This window comes from Artibeus jamaicensis, unplaced genomic scaffold (assembly GCF_021234435.1).
Source record: "Artibeus jamaicensis isolate MK-2021 breed Jamaican fruit bat unplaced genomic scaffold, CSHL_Jam_final contig_233, whole genome shotgun sequence".
Classification (NCBI taxonomy): domain Eukaryota; kingdom Metazoa; phylum Chordata; class Mammalia; order Chiroptera; family Phyllostomidae; genus Artibeus; species Artibeus jamaicensis.
Window position 1 is genome coordinate 30,227,089 of NW_026521486.1, and position 19,011 is coordinate 30,246,099.

Sequence of the window (19,011 nt, forward strand, 5' to 3'; positions counted from 1 at the left end):
TTATTATTAGATAATTCCTTACTTTGGTTAGTCTCAGTTGGATAATAATAATGAAAGAGATCTTTTAGCGTTTGCTACTTAAAGTGTAGCAGCAGCATCAGGCAGATGCTTGTTAAAAATTTCTTGGCCAAACAATCTGTATTGTTTTCCCATAAAATAAGACACATTTTTCATTTTCACCAATAACTTTATTGATTTGGATATTTTGAGTATGTTGGTTATCTCCCACGTGGTAAAACATTGATCGTTCTCAGTTAATGTCTTGATTTGATGGCTATGAACTTCAACTGGTCTACTGGATCTGGAGCTTCGTTTTCAGCAAGAAATCTCCAGCACAAAACTTAGCAAACCACTTTTGACATGTTCGATGGGTCACAGCACCTTCTCCATACACCACACAAATCTTTTTTTGCATTTCAGTTGTACTTCACTTTCTTGAAATAATAAATCACAATATGCCAAAAATGTTGTGTGTTTTCTTTCATCTTCAATAGTAAAATGGCTAACAATAATTCACCAATTTTGATGTTTTTTTTAAATGCACGCTGCCAGAACAGCTGTCACAACACAGTCTGACGCATTGTTTGGAGTGAAGGTGAAGATGACAAAGCACTGCCGGCCCGCCTTACCTAATGAGCTTTTTGGCCAGTCCAGGAGTATCTCAGGTCCTACCCAAACCCACCGAATAAACCTGCAGTTAGTAAGATCACAGGTGACTCGTGTATATGTTAGTTTGAGAATCACCGTTTTAGATGATTGAAACTATCTGAGCAGTGTGAATGCTTTTTCTGGCTTAGGTTTCTTCCCAAATACCAGGCTGCTTTTGTTCACATTTTATAGGATCAGTATGTGTTCACTGGTAAAAAGAACTGAGTGAAAAATTTTAATATAGATATGATCCTATAAATTTTATAAGATCAGGTGGAATGTTACTTTCTAGTCCTGCTCATCTTGTTATGTTACTGTTAGAGGAAGAAGGACACTACTGTGTATGAAATCTTTATCTAGCTTAGGGTCCTGTCAAAATCAGAAATCACCTGTAGCTTGTCTCCTGTGCTCCCCTGTATTTGGGCTGTTGCCTGCATTAGTCTACAGGGTGGAGGGAATTGCTGATTGTAGCATGGATCCGGGGCCGAGAGGGAGCCTTTGGGTACAGGATTGGACACTCCTAGAAGCTGGAGGTTTTAAGAGGGATTGTGAGGCAGGACTGCAGTTGGTCTCGCTCGGCTGTGGGAAGCTTTGTGGGGAGGTAGTACGCAGTGTGAAGTGTCTGTCAAGTCTTCCAGAGCATGTGACCTGCCCCTTATCTATGCTATTGCATTCCTACCTTAGTTGCCAATGATGACAGAGTTCATGCTCTTAACACCTGCATTATACTGTCCTCTCTTTATTTTTTATCCTCACCTGAGAGCATGTCCATTGATTTTAGAGAGGAGGGAAGGGAGGGGGAGAGAGAAACATCAGTGAGAAACATCAGTTGGTTGCCTCTCATACTTGCCCCAACTGGGGGCAGAACCTGCAACCTAGGCTTGTGCCCTGACCAGGAATCGAACCTGTGACCTTTTGGTTTACAGGATGATGCTTCAGCCATCTGAGCCACACCAGCCAATGCTATACTGCTCTGTTAGTAGGCTGTATATTCAAATGAAATACTGTTTAAGTGAGTGAAATTACACTTAGACTGATTAAATAATGCTGTAGTGTTCACATAGATTTTTTAAATTGATTTTTATATATAGAGAGAGACATCAGTTTGTTGTTCCATTTATTTACGCATTCACTGGTTAATTCTTTTTTTAAAAAAATATTTTATTTATTTATCTTTAGAGGGGAAGGGAAAGAGAGAGGGAGAGAAACATCAATGTATGGTTGCCTTTCGTGCGTCCCCTGCTGGGAACTGGCCTGCAGGGAACTGGTCTGCAACCCAGGCATGTGCCCTGACTGGGAATCGAACAGCGATTGTCTGGTTCGCAGGCCCGCACTCAATCCACTGAGCTACACCAGCCAGGGCTTCACTGGTTAATTCTTGTATGTGCCCTGACTGGAGATCGAACCCACAACCTTGGAATATGGGAATATCACTCTAACCAACTTGACCAGGGCTTTTTCATAGATATTTGGATTTGTAAGATTTCCATTCATTGATAAACTTAATAAGCAAAAGTATGCTAAACACTGTGTAGATAGGCTCTGTATTGCTAGTTGGGTTTATCATAAGTATATGAGTCTCTTGACCTTGCATTACTTTGTTCAACTTAAAGATAATTGACTGGTTTCGTTTTAAAATCATTTTGGACTCGTAACTACAGTTAGTATAGTTTTGTGGTTAAAAATGATACAAAGGATGTGCGTACAGTGAAAGGATATGTGCAGTGGAAGTTTCTCCCCTGTGCCGCTCTCCCCGCCCCAACATCTGTGCTGCGTGTATCCCTTCAAACGGAGTTCGCCTCTAGAGGATCATTGTATCCAAATCTATCTCCTTCCTTCCACGCAGGTGTGCAAATTGGAACCTTACCACACTGCACTTAGTGTGGATGTGGGTTTTTAGTTTTTTTAAAGATTTTATCCACTGTCAGAGACAGGAGAAGGGAGAAAGAGAAACTTTGATGTGTGAGGGAAACACTGATTGGTTGCCTCTTGCTCACCCCCAAACTGGGGAACTGGCCAGCAACCCTGGCATGTACCTTGACTGGGAATTGAACCTGTGACCTTTTGGGTCACAGGCCGTTTAAACTTTACCTTTGAGATTGTACCGTAATAGGTCACTGAGATTTATTGCTTTTCCCAAGATTGTTCTTTATAAATTGAGTGTGATTAGTTGTTAAAGTTGTTAATATTTTAGTTAATTAGTATGGTTTACGAAAGTGTGGGCTTAACAGTTAAAATGTTTTAAAATACATATTACAAGTGATAAGGAAAATAGATAACCATGTAACAGTTAAGGGCCTCATGAACTTGAAATTTCTAGGGCTTAAACATTTGTATTTTATTTTTTATTTATTAAAAAAATTTTTTAGAGAGAGGGGAAGCAGGGAGAGGGGGGGAGAGAAATATCAGTGTGAGAAAGAAACATTGATTGGTTGCCTCTTGTGGGGACTGAACCCACAGCTCAGGCATGTGCCCTCACCAGGAATCAGCTGGCTGCCCTTATTGGCTTTTCTGTATGACACCCAGCCATCTGAGTCACACCAGTCAGGACAAAAATTTGTATTTTAGTATGGGAAAACTACCATACTCACAGCTTAGTTCTGCAAAAACAATTTATGAATAAATATTCAGATATTCAAGAGCATTTTTTGTATTCGAGAGTTTTAAAGAGATCATAGAGTTTTAGAGTTGCAGTTTGACTCTATATATTGACTGGTAGAGATATCTAGATGGAGTTAAATACATGAACATTCTTTAAAGGAAAATCAGACATTTTTGGTATCTGAAGCATGCAGGGACATTTTTGCTAGCTTTTGGGGTGCATTTGACTGATATTAAGCACAAATCATTAAGCTTACTTAAAATATTCTAATTCAGTATAATTCTTAGGTATGAGAAAAGTTTTTTTTTTTTTTTTAAGATAGAATTTAATTTTAGACAGAGGGGAAGGAAAGGGGAGAAATATCAGTGTGTGGTTGCCTCTGTTATGCCCCAATTGGGGACCTGGCCTGCAACCCAAGCATGTGCCCTAGACTGGGAATTGAATGGGCGACCCTTTGGTTTGCAGGCTGGCACTCAACCACTGAACCACACCAGCCAGGGCAGCAAATAAGTTTTAAATGGTATAAGTGAATGTTCTTATTTTTAGAAGGCATGTGCTGAAATGATTGTGGTTGAAGTGTGTTTGCAACTTGCAAATGATTGAGCAAAACAAATTACAACTAATAGGACAGCATATACTCACTGTTGAGTTCATATTTAGATAAACTTTTATGCATCTTTACAATTTTCTGTAATAAAAACTTGGGATAGGGAAGCATACCCCTAAATATAATATAATTTTTATAATTTACTGACAAATTATACCCTGGTGTAGATAGCTTTTAATTTAGTCTGAAAACATTCTTCCTGTTGACCATTCTGTAATTGAAGCTACTTCCATGTAGTTTCTCTGTTGGAAGATAATTGGAGGAAAAAACGGTAAATTGCTTTTAAAATGAAGGCAAAAGTATGTTAAATTTCATTAAGATGTGAAATTTTGATAAATAACTTTTATTACTAATGTAATTTTCTTAAGTAAAGAGGTTCCTAATATGTAATACTTTGCTTAGTAAATAAAAAGTAAAAGGGATTGATTGGCATTTCAGTGTTTTGGTGGATAGAGATTAGTTTAAAAAAAAAGACATTTTATTTGGAATTGGGTAAAATCAGAGAAACTTCTCTCTTCTGCTTTTTTATTTAGAGGGGAAATATATAGTGAAATTTCCCAACTTACTTGAGATGGAAGGAGGTAGGATGTGGCAGCACTTATATTTTCAGGTTAGTGAATAGACGAAAAGATGTCAGGTCAACTAGTGGTTTGCAAACTGTAAGGATAATCTTTTGATCTACATTACTTATAGCTGGAAACTGTTACTTTATCCTGTTTAAACTATGGAAGGGATGAAATTCGATGACCTTTGTTTATGTGTGTGTATGTTTTCCATAGGATATAGTATCTGGGAGTTCATGTCTGCCAAAAAGCTGCTTAAATTATTCCATACAGGTCTGGCTTTTGAGGTATTAGCATTTTTTGGCCTTTATTGGCACTTTATTGCCAACTAAATAAATTCAAAACAGTGCTATTTTGTAATGGAAAATATGGGTAGTATACTTTAGAGCACAATATCAGGTGATAATCTTAATTAAATATTTATAAGATCATATTCATGTTAGTGAATTTCTAGGAATAACACAGCCTTTTTTCTTCTTTTGTAGCATAAGCAGTACTATAATGGATGTAGACAGCACAATTTCCAGTGGGCGTTCAACTCCAGCAATGATGAATGGACAAGGAAGCACTACTTCTTCAAGCAAAAATATTGCCTATAATTGTTGTTGGGACCAGTGCCAGGCTTGCTTCAACTCTAGTCCAGATCTGGCAGATCACATCCGTTCCATACATGTAGATGGTCAGCGAGGAGGGGTTGGTTTTATCATTTCTTTTTTTTACTCCCTGTTTTCATTAGTTTTATTAATTTATAATTGTTAGTTAGGCTTATTTTTTTCTCAAAGTAATTTGGGATTGTTTTTACACAGGCTTTATTTTTTCCAAATGTTTTTTCCCCCCTTTTATTTACAGATTTCCACATACTTGATAGAATCAAATTAAATAGAACATATGATGTGTTGGACTTTAATTTACTCTTAGGTATATTACTTTGAGGAAATAAGACTTTCTAAAATATAGTGGGAGTATGATAAATGAATACAGTGTATTCTAAGGTTCTGAGGTTTTGAGTTGAGGACATTTAGGAATTTGCACTGGTTAGGATTTCTGTTAGAGTAGTCCTACATTACCCCTGATGCTCAAATTAACTGGAGAGACTATTGGTAGCAGGATTAGTATATACGATCCTAATGACCTATAACCTTTCAGGAATACATTTAATAGTGTCAGTTCATATAGTTAGTGAATAAAGAGCTAAGCAAATTAGGTGAATCAGAGTGTAATGGACTAAGACATTTATAATATTATTTATAATAGTTATAATGTTTTCAACTTTATGTTTGTCCTGAACAGTTATCACGTTCATTACATTTTCCAAAAATTAATGTAACATTGTAAATACAGATAATTTATCAGGCCACACATTTCCCATCTCCCTGTCATCACTGTTTGAGATATACTGATACTAAAAAGGCTAAAATCATTAGGGTTTAAGAGAGTAGGCAACTGTTTCCAAGGTCATATTGATAATTAGATTGTACTGTTGATCTTTAAAAAACAAAACATGCAATCGTATAAGTACCCCTAACATTTTAATCCTTGGTATTGCATTTAAAATTTCTTTTTAAAAAGTATTTGCTGTTGTTACAAGATACTGTAATATGTCAGCAGTTTTTTGATTATTCAAGCTTGATAAGTAACATTTGTCTTATTATTAGATTCAATATATGTGATGTCTAGGTTGGTACCAGATGGTATATTAATGAATTGTGTCTATCATATGTTTTTTCACTATATAACCCATCCCAGTGGTTAGGCAATTTTGATAACACTTTCACTGCCTTCTAGTCAGGTTTTTGGTGTGAACTTAGTTAGCCATGTTGGTTCCCTGGTCGTTACTGAGTTGCCTTTTATGGGCCCGTATTTGACGCCACTTGTTACGTATCACTGTGGTAGTCTTTTGAGCCATGGCATGATGCTTGACTTAGCAGCTGTTTATTGAATTGTGAGCTATGTAGAATATCTCTGGTTTTTTCTTCAAAGGCATGGTACACTTTCACATTTGTAAGTTGTGGGTCCTACAGGTTGAGTTGGCACATAGCCTTAGGAGTATATTTTCAGCTCTTTATAGGTTTGTAGGAAAAAGTGGAGTTAACAGACTGAATGTAGCATATAATCACTGCAGCTACATGTACCTTACTGATAATACAGAGCTAGACTTTATGAACTTGTGGAAGTCAAAGCCCCCGTGTCATTTCTTGAACCTTTATTCATAACATCACTTTATTACAAATAATAGGGCTCTCTTAATTTTGAGAGTAATGCTGTTTTGACTACAGAAAGGGGTCCCCATTTTTGGAGGACATTGATCGAGAAATGCAAGATGTATTGGAGAAATGTAGAAAACACATCCCAAGTATTTCTCCATACCAATCATTGGTATATAGACTAAGCTTTCAGAATGCAAGTATGAATGAGGATTTGTTTTTTTTTTTATTTTTTTTTTTTTATTTTTTTTTTTCCCCCCCCCCCCCCCCCCCCCCCCCCCCCCTTCTTAAAACCTTTCCTCCCCTGGCGCGCTTTTTGCTTTTTTTTTTTTTGATGCTATATAGCACAGGAAATCTTTTTTTTTTTTTTTTAAGGAAATCTTGATCTGGTTTTGCGCTTTAAAATACAGTAGTTGTTGGTTGAAACTTTAAAAGAAAATATGGCCTCTTTAAAGTTTGGAACTTTATTTAGTTTATTTTTCTCTCTTTAAGACTTTTTATTGTTTTTTCTTGTTTTCATTATCATTTAGTCCCCTTAACCTCCCATATCCCCACCCCCACAGTTAGCACACTGTTGTCCATGTGCATGAGTCTCTTTTTCCTTTTTGCTCAATACTTCCACCCCCGCCCCTTAGCTGTCATCCTTCTGTCGATCTCTATTTTGCTTCTTCAGTTTGTCCATTAAACTGCTTTTAAGTGTACAGGTCAGTGGCATTAGTGTATTTTTACATTGTTGTGCAACCATCACCACTGCCCACCTCTAAAACTTCTTCATTATCCGAAACTGAAATCTGTGTGCATTGCGCAGGTGCCTCCTCCTCCTCCCTGCCCCCAGCCCTCGGTACCTGTGGCTCTGCTGTGTTTGTAGAAAACGACTATTCCAGATACTGCACATAAGTGGAAAACAGCAGATTTTGATGACATAATTATCTTTTTAGATTTTGAAATTTCTTTTTTCTACCCTAAGTGTTAAACTGTTGTCATGGAATAAAAGCAAATGAGGAAAAAAAGGTAACTGTAGAGGACTTGGTGCTTCTAATTATTGAAAGAGAAATAGTTTTATTGGAGCAGTAGTTAACAGTAATATAGTTAAGTACTATATTAATTCCTATTTTTTTCTCATCCCACTCTGATCTTCACCCTGAAAAAAACCAAAACCATCATGTAAGAGCATAAAAACTCCTTCAACTGTATGTTGCTATGTCATGTGGACTTCGTAGGCTAAAGTAGGTGGAGTTATGTTTTCCTAATCTTTTCCTGTATCAAAGTGGTTAGATACTTAACTCTACACTAAAAGTTATACTAACCACTTAAGCACGGAATTATGAATATACCTTTTTAAAAAATGATCTCGAGAGAGTTTTCTCCTATTTAAAAAATAAAACAGACCAAAAAAGTGAATCTTTTCTGTTAAGTGTAATAAAAGTTGTATTTTGGGGTCCTTACTTTCACATATGACTGCATTTCCAAAAGTAGACTGAGCTATTTTACTAATCAAATTTCAAACCCCAGTGTCCTGTTAACACACACCTAAGTTTTGGTAGATGGGGAGGAACTTTATCTTCTAGGATTTCAGTAGTTCAGTAAGATTCATTAGTCTTTTATTCTTTCTGTTTAAACTATTTGTTTAAAAACAGTTGCCAGAAAGACATATGTTTATGTTCCTTGATGCAACAGTTATTTTACACGTGCCATGTCATTACATTTACTCTTGTATATGTTCTTTAGTGTGTTTGAGGGGAGAGAGCCTGGGCGAGATTGAGGGTGGGGGAGTCGTAGGATATTCAAAGACATGAATGAGACCAGTTGACTTTACGTTGTACAAAATGACATACATGAACTCTCAAGGTTAAATCAGACTGCTGCTAGAAAATGAAATCAGTCTTAGGAGGTCACTTTGCCTTTTGATTGCCAAATAGTTAATTACTGTAGTATATGAAAAATATTTCATTACTGTAATTTGAGGTTTTTAAAAATTTTATGATTTTTAGAGAGAGGGATATCTTTTTGTATCATTTTATTTTCAAAGGAATTTAATTTATTAGTAAAACTAGCCCCTCCACCTCGAAATTTGGGCATTGTAACTTATATTGCTTCTGGACTCTGTATTTAGAATATATTTGGCTGATTTTTAATTTGCTAACAATCACAGTAATTTTCTTTATGCATACATAAACTGAGTCACATTGCACTGTATTTTCTGAAGGTAAAGCTCACCTATTCTGACAGTACTGAATTAGACTTTCTTATTTACTTTTAGAGAGAGGAGAAGGGAAGGAGAAAGAAAGGGAGAGAAAGAGCAATGTGTGAGAGAAACGTCGATAGGTTGCCTCTCACACGCCCCCGACAGGAGACCTGGCCCTCAGCCCAGGTGTGTGCCCCAACTGGGATTCAAACCAGCAACCTTTTGTTTCACAGGCCAGTGCTCAGTTCACTGAGCCACATCAGTTGAGGAGAGTACAGTTTCCTAGAGGAGTTCCCAACAAAAAGTATCCCTGTAACACTGAAATTGTTGACCTGCATATCTTACAAGTTAGGTCATTATATATTATAAGATTTTTTTGTAGTTTGAAAATACTCTTTCAATGATTGTGTAATATTTTTTAAAATTGTATTTGATTATGCTATCACAGTTGTCCTCATTTTGTCCCCTTTTGTCCCCCTCCACCCAGCACCATCCACTCCATCAGACAATCCCACACCATCGTTCATGTCCCTGGGTCACGTTTATACGTTCTTTGGCTACTCCATTTCCTATACTGTTTTTTTATATCCCTATGTCTATTCTGTAACTACATGTTTGTACTCACATTCATTCATTCATTCATTCTCATTCTCATTCATTCATTCAGAGAGGGGAAGGGAGGGAGAAAGAAGGAGAGAAACATCAACGTGTGGCTGTCTCTCCTGTGCCCCCTACTGGGAACCTGGCCTGCAAAACCTGGCCCGCAACCCAGGCATGTACCCTGACTGGGAATTGAACCAGTCCAGTGGCCCTTTGGTTCTCAAGTGGATTGAGGCTGGCACTCAATCCACTGCGCCAGGACTGTTTGTACTTACTAATCCTCTCACCTCTTTACCCATTTCCCCATACCTCCCTCCCATCTGGCAACATCAGAACGCTCTCTGTATCCATGATTCTGTCTCTGTTCTTCTTGTTTGCTTAGTTTAGCTTTTGATTCATTTGTTGATAGATAATTTATTGCCATTTCATTGCTCATAGTTTTGATCTTTTTCTTATATAAGTTCCTTTAACATTTCATATAATAATGGTTTGGTGATTATGAACTGCTTTAGTTTCTTCTTGTCTGGGAAGCTCTTCATCTGCCCTTTGATTCTAAATTATTGCTTTGCTGGGTAGAGCAGTCTTGGATGTAGTTCCTTGCCTTTCATTGCTTTGAGTACTTGTTGCCAGTCCCTTCTTGCCTGCAAAGTTTCTTTTGAGAAATCAGCTGATAGGAATCAGTTTCTTTTGAGAAAGTTTCTTTTGAGAAATCAGTATATGGGAACTCCCCTGTAGGTAACTAACGGCTTTTCTCTTGCTGCTTTTAAGATTCTTTCTTAATCTTTAAACGTGGGCATTTTAATTATGATGTGTGTTTGCGTGGGCCTCTTAGTATCCATCTTGTTTGGGACTCTGTGCTTCCTGGACTTGTATGTCTGTTTCCTTTACCAAATTAGGGAAGTTTTCTCTCATTATTTTTTCAAATAGATTTCCAATTACTTGCTCTTTCTCTTCTCCACTTTTCGCAGAGGCTGTTTGTACTATCCCCATTTTTTGTTTTTTGGATTTTTTTCTTGTTCTGATGGGTTATTTTTTGCTTCCTTATTTCCCAAATCATTGATTTGATTCTTTGCTTCATCCTCTCTACTGTTGTTTCCCTGTAAATTGTTACTTCTCTTAGTGTATCCTTCATTTCTGACTGGATGTTTTTCATGCTGTTGAGGTCCTCAGTTGGAGGACCGAGCATCCTTGAGCATCAGTGTACTTGAGCATCAGTATAACCAGTGTTTCGAACTCTGCATCTGATAGATGGCTTCTCTCCATTTTGTTTAGCCTTTTTTCTGGAGGCTATAAATGAAATGTTCTTTCATTTGGGTATTGTTTCTTTCTTTTTTTTTTTTTTTTAACTCCCTCCCTTAGTGGCAGATAAATCTGGTGGTGGTTATTTTGAGAAGGGTGTCCAATATCTAATACAAACACAGTTTTTCTGTCAATCGGTCTTGCTTAGAGAATATATATCATTTTGCATTTTTATCATGTTTTGGAGTTACCAAATGTGTGCTCACAGTGTCTGTGTGACTCTCCCAGTGTTACATAGCTGGGAAGTGTGAAAGCTGGATAGAATTTAGTTATTTACTTTTCTTCTTTCTGTTTCTGTAACATCTAATACAACCCAATTAACATAAGTCTATTGTGAGAGCCTGGGCTAGGAACCTCTATACCTTGATATTCTAATTAGTATAGATAAATTTCAGTTCACTTTAACATAGTATAGGGGAACCATGCGAGATTTTATTTTTGAACAATTCTTCTCATATTTGGGCTTCCTATGGTGTTTGGTTTTCAGAGTGTATTTTACAATGAGAAAGTTTCTAAAAATTAGGGTATAAAAATGTTTTTCATGTACTGGCATCAAAAAAGACTGAGGCTTGAATAAAAATCTTTTTGTCAAATTTTGTACTACCTGTTTTAGCAAAGGGTTTTTCTAATATGTATTAGGAAAGAAAATTTAGGTTTAAAAATTTTGTGGTTTTTGTGTATCCTTGATGTGGATTCTTAGTGCCATTTTGTGTATGAGAACTGTCCTCGTGCAAGTTTATTTCTTCCTCCTCCTTTCTTCTAATTATTTTTCAAGTATTTCACCGAAATATGACTAACCATAGTTAGCGTTAGTCTTTTTACACTTATTTCATTTCCTAAAATGTTCAGTAAGTTGAAGGTTATGGTTTTTCTTTGAACCTGAAGTTGTTGCCCTAATAGTGTTACTAAACATTATTCCATCTAGAATCTGGATGATACCTACTCACAATTAAGGCTATTATCTGATGAAATTACCGGATCTGCCATTGCCTCCATATTATGTTTTTTCTTAGGAGATTTATGGTTTCTCTCAAATGCAGTGGTTGGGAAATACTAGGTTAGTGCAGTTTGAGTATTTTTCTGATTTTTTTTGGAGGATATTGTAATTCAGCACAGGGGTCACTTAAGAGTTGTAGCAACAGAATTCTATAAAAGTTATTCTATAAATTATGTTAATTTTGTTTCCAAATACTTGTTTTAAGGCATTTTTGTTTTGTGGGTATAACTTGTGAGCATTTTAAACCAAGCTCTGATTTCTGTTTATTACTGGATGGAAAATTTAAGACTTTGAGAGTCTAGTAAGTCATGAGTCAGAAAATTGATAGATAGCATTGATTATTTGCATGTGATCATCAAATGTTATTGAATTAATTTCCTTAACATACAGGTGTAGCTTCACAGTTTTCCTCCCTTAGTTCATTTAAAAAGTAACCTAATTCTGGCAACTTCAGGAATTATTTTTTTAAACATGTACTAGGTCAGGAATTTTAAGTTATGAAGGAAGATACATTAATGACTTTTATATCTGCTTAACTTAAACTAGCAAATGTGTTGTGGAACAGGATATGTGAGAACTTTCTCTAAATAGTCACATCAGTCAGCAACAGTAATAGCAGTGTTGCCTGTTTAGACCTATCTGATGTAAAATGGTTTTTTTTTTTAATAAAAACTGATCTTAGTTTTTTTAGATCATTGATTTTTCTTGACTTTAAGAAAATTTATTTTAAACTGACATTAATGATTTTTTCCTCAGTTCTGTATGTCTCGTCTCTGTTCTATAATATAGTTAATACATTAAAGTCTTCAAAGTGTGGCTCCATTTATAATGATTCTTATCCCAGAGAAGAAAAGAGTGTAGAAATCCCACTTTGAAGGTGATGATTACAGTAGATTAATATTTCTATTGCTGATGTTGGCAGTCCATTTTAATGTTCAGCTTGATGGAAATATAATCAGTTAGGAAATTGATATCTCACTTGTAGGAAAATGATGAAAGATTAGGTTATTAGTTGACAGACTTGTGCTTTTCCAAACCCAGTCATAGTTGCCTGAACCCAAGAATGTATGTCTATTATAATGATAGAGTACCTCATTCCCATTGCTTTTGTAATTATATTAATTTGACTTTTTGCATTAGATTTTGGTTTCTATTGAAGGTGTTTGAAAATAATTTCTAATGAATAGAATAATGTAAGAATAAGTAGTGTGCACGTGAGAATAGGAATTCAGGAGCAGGGGAATTGTGATTTGATAGTTTAATTGCATTACTTATTCTTTTAGAATGAAAGTATCAGTATCCACTAATTAACATTTATTAGTTCCTTATTGAGGACATGGACAGCAGCCTTAAAGGGGAAGGGTTAAAATATCCTCTCATACTGGAAGTTCAGAAAGTTTAACATTAAGCATTTGATTGACTTATACATTAAATGGCTCTTTTTGCCAATTGAAGACTAGCAACATGTTCATTTGAGTTTCAAGGAATAAAACTTTGTTGAAATAAGTAATGGAAATTATTATGGCTCTTCTTTTAACAGGTATTTGTTTGCTTATGGAAAGGTTGTAAAGTATATAACACACCGTCAACCAGTCAGAGTTGGTTACAGAGGCATATGCTGACGCACAGTGGAGACAAACCTTTCAAGGTAAGTACACGTATGTGATTTTTAAATTTCAACTTGAAGTTTCTTAATGGGCATACTTTTGCCTTTCTAAAACATTTTAAAAGAACCGTTTTGTTTTAATGTTCCAGTAGATACATGGAATTTTAAAAAACAGATGGGAGAAAGAAGATGTAATATAATTATTAAAATTTGGAGAACAGAAAAAATGTCTCTGAGGGTAGGGCCTTGAAAATAGTGCACAGAAGAAAGACTTGAATGCACGTGTTAATGTGGTTGCTTGGTATCAGTACCTGTGCTCTGATTGTTCTCTCACTGTTACTGGTTTCAGCCTTTTTTATTAGCCAACAATGATTATTACATAAAAAATGTAATTGTAGAACATAAAGGGACTTGAATCCATTCAATTTTGAAGTCATGCACTGAACTTAGTTGTAAATTACTGTCCAATAGATGTATTGAGAAAAATCGGTGTGAAGAGCAATCTTTATAAAAACATTTTCCTGTTTATCTTCATTAAAAATTAAACAAAATATTTGGTTTGTAATTATGGAAAGCGTACAGACTTGAAGTTCAAAGAAGTTTAATGGTTTTTAAATCCATGATGTCTGCTGCTATGAAAATACTGCCCCAGAAACTTTTCTTGAGTTTCATTAGAAAGGAGATAATTCTTGAGAAGTTACTTTTGGAAAAAAAAAATTTTTTTTGAAAAGACAATTTTTAACAATGTATGAAGAGCCCTGGCTTCTGTGGCTCAGTGGATTAAGTGCTGGCTTGTGAACCACAGGCTTGCCCAGTCAATTTGCAGTGCAGTGCAGTACACGTGCCTGGGTTGACAGCCAGGTCCTGGGGCAGGGCGGGCATGAGAGGCAACCACACATTGATGTTTCTGTCCCTCTCTTTTGACCCTCCCTTAACCCCTCTCTAAAAAATAAATAAATGAAATCTTAAAAAAAAAAACATAAAATTCATGACTGCATGACTTAGTTTGGAGTATTGTTCTGGGCACTGAAAGGTTGCTTGTTCGATTCCCATTCAGGGCACATGCCTAGGTTGTGGGTTGGATCCCTAATTAGCACATGGACAGGAGGCAGCCAGTCAGTGTTTCCCTCCCTCCTTCTCTCCCTCCACAATTGGACACGTGTCCTCAGATGTAGGTGTAAAAAAATGTATAAAGAAATAATTCACACTTAAAACCTTTTTCTTTTTTTGTTCCCTATCCCTTCTCTTACAAATAACTGTTATTAGTTTCTAGTGAGTTGTTCTTGCATTTCTTCAGGAAACTACAGGCAGTAGGCCTGTAATCTCATTCTTCTTCCTTTCTATCACAGGATTTGGTAAACTGTATACTGTCTGTACTTTTTAAAATAAGCTTTTTATTTTCAAGCAGTTCTAAGTTTACATAAATATCACAAAGGTTGTAGTTGTTCAAAATATACAACAAGTTTTCCCCATTACTAACATTTTTATTGGGTGTATATGTACCTTGCTTTTTTAAAAACTGCATTTTATACTAGAGACGTTTCTGTATTTGCTCATAGAGAATATTCTTTTTTTCTTTTTTCAACAGTTTTCATAGTATTTCATTGTATGTGTCTCTGGCAGTTTATTTAACCAGACTTATAGGTTGTTTCTAGTCCTGCTGTTAATAGTACTGTAGTGATGAGTCTTTAACGTGTCATTTTACGTATTTATGCTTATATATGGAGGAAAAATTTCCCAAAATGATATGAGTGGGTGGATCAAAGGCTATATAAAAGCATTGCTAATTAACAAAATTACAAAAATATTAATTAGCAAGAGAGAAAGAGAGACAGACTTATTGTTCCACTTACTTATGCATTCATTGGTTGATTCTTGTATGTGTCCTGACTGGGGATCCAACTCACAAATTCGGTGTAAGGGGATGGCAGTCTAACCAAGTGAGCTACCTGGCCAGGGTGAGCATTGGTGATCGTGACTGATACTGCTGCATTGTCCTCCCTGGGCCTTGTGCCCGCATCCGCAGTGTTAGAGCAGCTGCCTGCTCCGTAGCCTTCCTAACAGGGTACTACTGTCAAGCTTTTGGATTTTTGCCAATCTAATACATGAGAAATTGTTTCCTCATGTACTTTTAATTTGCTTTCCTTTGGTTATGAGTGATGTTGGACATCTTTTCATACGGATTTTTCTTCTCACTTGGATTCCTTTTTCTCTGTGTTTTTAAAACACCAATGGTCTCATGAGCTTTCTGCTGACATGTCAGTCCTGTAACTTTAACACCGTAGTTTTTCCTATAGACATACTACAGATCATGTGACCTGGTACAGACTTTTAAACTTTTTTCTAGTGGGTATATAATATGTAATAATACTTCATAGAGTTGGATACTGTATGTATCCAGTAAATGTAAGAAGTTATATTTGAAGTAAAAGAATAATTTACTTTCTTATATTGTGAATTTTTATACATTTTTCTTCAAGGTAGCAGTTTATTGCTGGTTGATTATAATGTGCAGGTTAATTTCAGAGTCCATACAAATGAGTTTTTCTTCAAAACCTCTTTTAGGAAACTATAGATGATTCCCATTGGAAAGGGGGAAAGAAATTGTTGCATAAGAAAGGCAGGCCTGTGCTCTTTTAGGAACTTAGATTGTTTAGGTTTATATAAATCTAAACAGATTTGAGTAATGAAAGTTTTAAGTGGATTTTTTAAAAAAGTTTTAAAAAGATTTCATTTATTTTTAGAAGGGAAAGGAGGAAGAGAGGGAGAGAGACATCAATGTGTGGTTGCTTCTTGTGTGCCCCCCACCAGGGACCTGGCCCACAACCCTGGCAGGTGCCCTGACTGGGAATCGAATTGGTGACCCTTTGGTTTGCAGGTAGGCACTCAATCTACAGAGTGACATCAGCCAGGGCTATTTTAAGTATTTTAAAAGTGACCTACGAAAGAATCTCTGGAAACATGGATTAGAGATCAATTAAATGTACACTTGACCCTTGAACAACACAAGAGCTGATACCTGTGCATTAGATACTCTTTGTATAACTGTTGACTTGGTCAAACCTTAACTGTAGTCAGCTCTCAGTTTCTGGGGGAGATTGATTCCAGGACCCCTAAGAATAGGAAAATGTGTAGATGTTCCAGTCCCGGGTGTAAAATGGCGTCCAGTGGTGCTTATAGTCTGCCTGGCCTTCCATATCCACATCCATGGACTTCCAACAGTGATCGAAAATACTGCTTTTGCTCTGCAATTGGTTGAATCTGTGGCTGCAAAACCCACAGATACAGAAGCCTGGCTGTGTTTATTGAAGAAATCTTTGTATAAGTGGACCTGCACAGTTTAGAACCATTTTGTTCAAGGGTTATTATACTGTATAATAGGAGCCGGGAAAGAGGAGAAGTTGCCTGTAGTTGACTGTACGTGTAGAGGGGAATGATGAGTTGATGATATTTTGGGGTGAGTCTCTCATTTGAAGGGGGAACAAAAACCCCCAAATTTTTTCCAAAAAATAGGCTTATTCCAAAACATCACCACCATATCACCTTAAAGTACAGTTAAGTGTTCAACAATTTAGAGATTTGTTTTCTGTGTATATACCTGTATAACCACTACTTTGATGAAGAATATTTTCAGTAAACAAAATTTCCAACGTCCCTTTCCAGTTTATCCCTTGCCAGTCCTCTTCTTCACCGTCCAGGCCATTTTATGATTTTTGTCATCCTGGCTTAATTGAATCAACCTTTGTGTCTGGCTTTTTTTCACCTAAGAAAATAGCAGTGAGATTTTCCTTGTTGTAGGTACCAGTCATCTTTTAAAAATTGATGTGTAGTATTTGATTGTACAGATAAATCATACATTATCCATTCGCTCGTGCTGGTGGACATTTGGGTTGTTTCCAGTCTTTAGCTACTGTTAATAAGGTGCCTTGTGGTCATTCTTCTACATGTCTTTTGACTGCATACATGCATTCATTTCTCTTGGCTGTATACCTGTGAGTGGAATTGCTGAGTCCTAGAATAGGGCATTTTTAGCTTTTAGAATGTGCCAAACCCATCTTCAAATTGGTCATATTATTTCACATTCCCACCAGCAGCAAATGAGAGTTTTAGTTGCTCTGTATCTTGATAGTATCAGTCTTTTTAATTTTAGCCATTCTGGTTGTTGTGTGGTGTTACCTCATCGTGGCTTTAATTTTTGTTTCCCTGGTGAGTTCTGAGCACATTCTCATGTACTTAATGGCTATTTGGATGTCCTATTTTGGTGAAGTGCCTATTCAAGCCTTTTATTATTTTAGTGAATGGTTTGTCTTTTTGTTATATAACTTTTTAATATTTTGGGAATAAGTTCTTTGTCAGATATGTGTATTGCAAGTACATTTTTCCAGTCTGTTTTTGGTTCTTTTTACCTTTCCTAATGGGGTCTTCTCATGAATAGCTTTTAATTTTAGTGAAGTTTAATTTATCAACTTTTTTATGATTAGTTTTTTTGTTATTCTCTTAAAAATTTATGCCTGCCCTCAGTATGTAAGCATCTATCTTACAAGAAAGCCAAGAATTTTGTTTTCTGGCATTAGATCATTTCAGGCATCTATAAGTATATGTATTTTAAATATAATTTACATAACAAAGTTTACCAACTGTACAATTCAGTATTTTGTAGTGTATTCACAGGAATATACACATATGACCACTATCTAAAACTGAAATAATGTGCTTTTGAGAAAAAGAAAAGAAAGCATAAAAGAATAGAATAAGTGGACAATTTGGGTAATAGCATGTAGTTTCAGAAATATATGTGAAACTCAGTCCACTGAGCCACTGCAGCTAGAGCGTTTTTTTTTTTAATGCACACTGATGTGACAGGTGACACAAAACAATCTAATAAAATTGTTTCAAATGAAATGAAAGACAACTATGGGAGAGACAACTGTCTTATGGGAAAAAATGAAGCTTTTGGGGCAACCCAATACATCTCTCCATCTGTCTTCCGCCATCTCTTCTCCTTTCTTTTACCTACCAGTACAGTACGCGCACGCACACGCACACTCTCTCTCTCTCTCTCTCTCTCTCTCTCTCTCTCTCTCTCTCTCTGTGTTTGAGAGGAGCACTGTACCTAAATACTAAATTCAGTGTGTGTATTTCCCAAGAACAAGGACATTTATTTACACAGCTTTAGTACCATTGTCGACATCCAGAAACTTGATGTTATTAGCTATTCAGATTTCATAAATTGTCTCAATAATAGTTTTTATTATTTGGATTCCAAATGAGGATCACGCATAGTTTTTATGACTCCTTTAATCTTAAAGTTTCTTCAGCCTTTCTTTATCATTCATGGTACTGATGTTTTTGAAGAATTTCAACCTTTTATTTTGCAGTATGTCCCCCATTTTGGGGTTGTTTGGTGATTTTGTAATGACCAGATTTCAGTTTAGGCATTTTTGCAGAAAACAACAAAATTCTCACTCTTCTGAGGATAGTTGGTGACGGTTTGTTTCCTCTTATGTAGTTCTTAGCATCGTTTGGTTTAGGTGGAATTTGCTGCGTTCTCTACTGTAAACTTATTATTTGTCCCTCTATAATGGATGGTTATTGAAGAGATAACTTTGCACCTACATAAATATATGTTACCCATTAGAATCAGTTTTAGTCTCTGTTGATGATTCTTGCCTGGATCAGTTATTACTGTGGGGTTTAAAT

General features: G+C 36.1%; 1 protein-coding gene across 4 annotated transcripts in view; it reads left to right on the forward strand.

The window, feature by feature from the left end:
- Window positions 1-19,011, forward strand: part of AEBP2 (AE binding protein 2) — a 66,669-nt gene that overhangs the window by 16,955 nt on the left and 30,703 nt on the right. For all 4 annotated transcript variants that reach the window (XR_008390937.1, XM_053661726.1, XM_037136573.2 and 1 more), the window contains 2 exons: window positions 4,906-5,113; window positions 13,246-13,353. Coding sequence is in view for 3 of the 4 variants with exons in the window: in XM_053661726.1 (XP_053517701.1) it covers window positions 4,906-5,113; window positions 13,246-13,353 (316 nt within the window). In the remaining variant the exon portion in view is untranslated. The remainder of the gene's footprint in view (window positions 1-4,905; window positions 5,114-13,245; window positions 13,354-19,011) is intronic.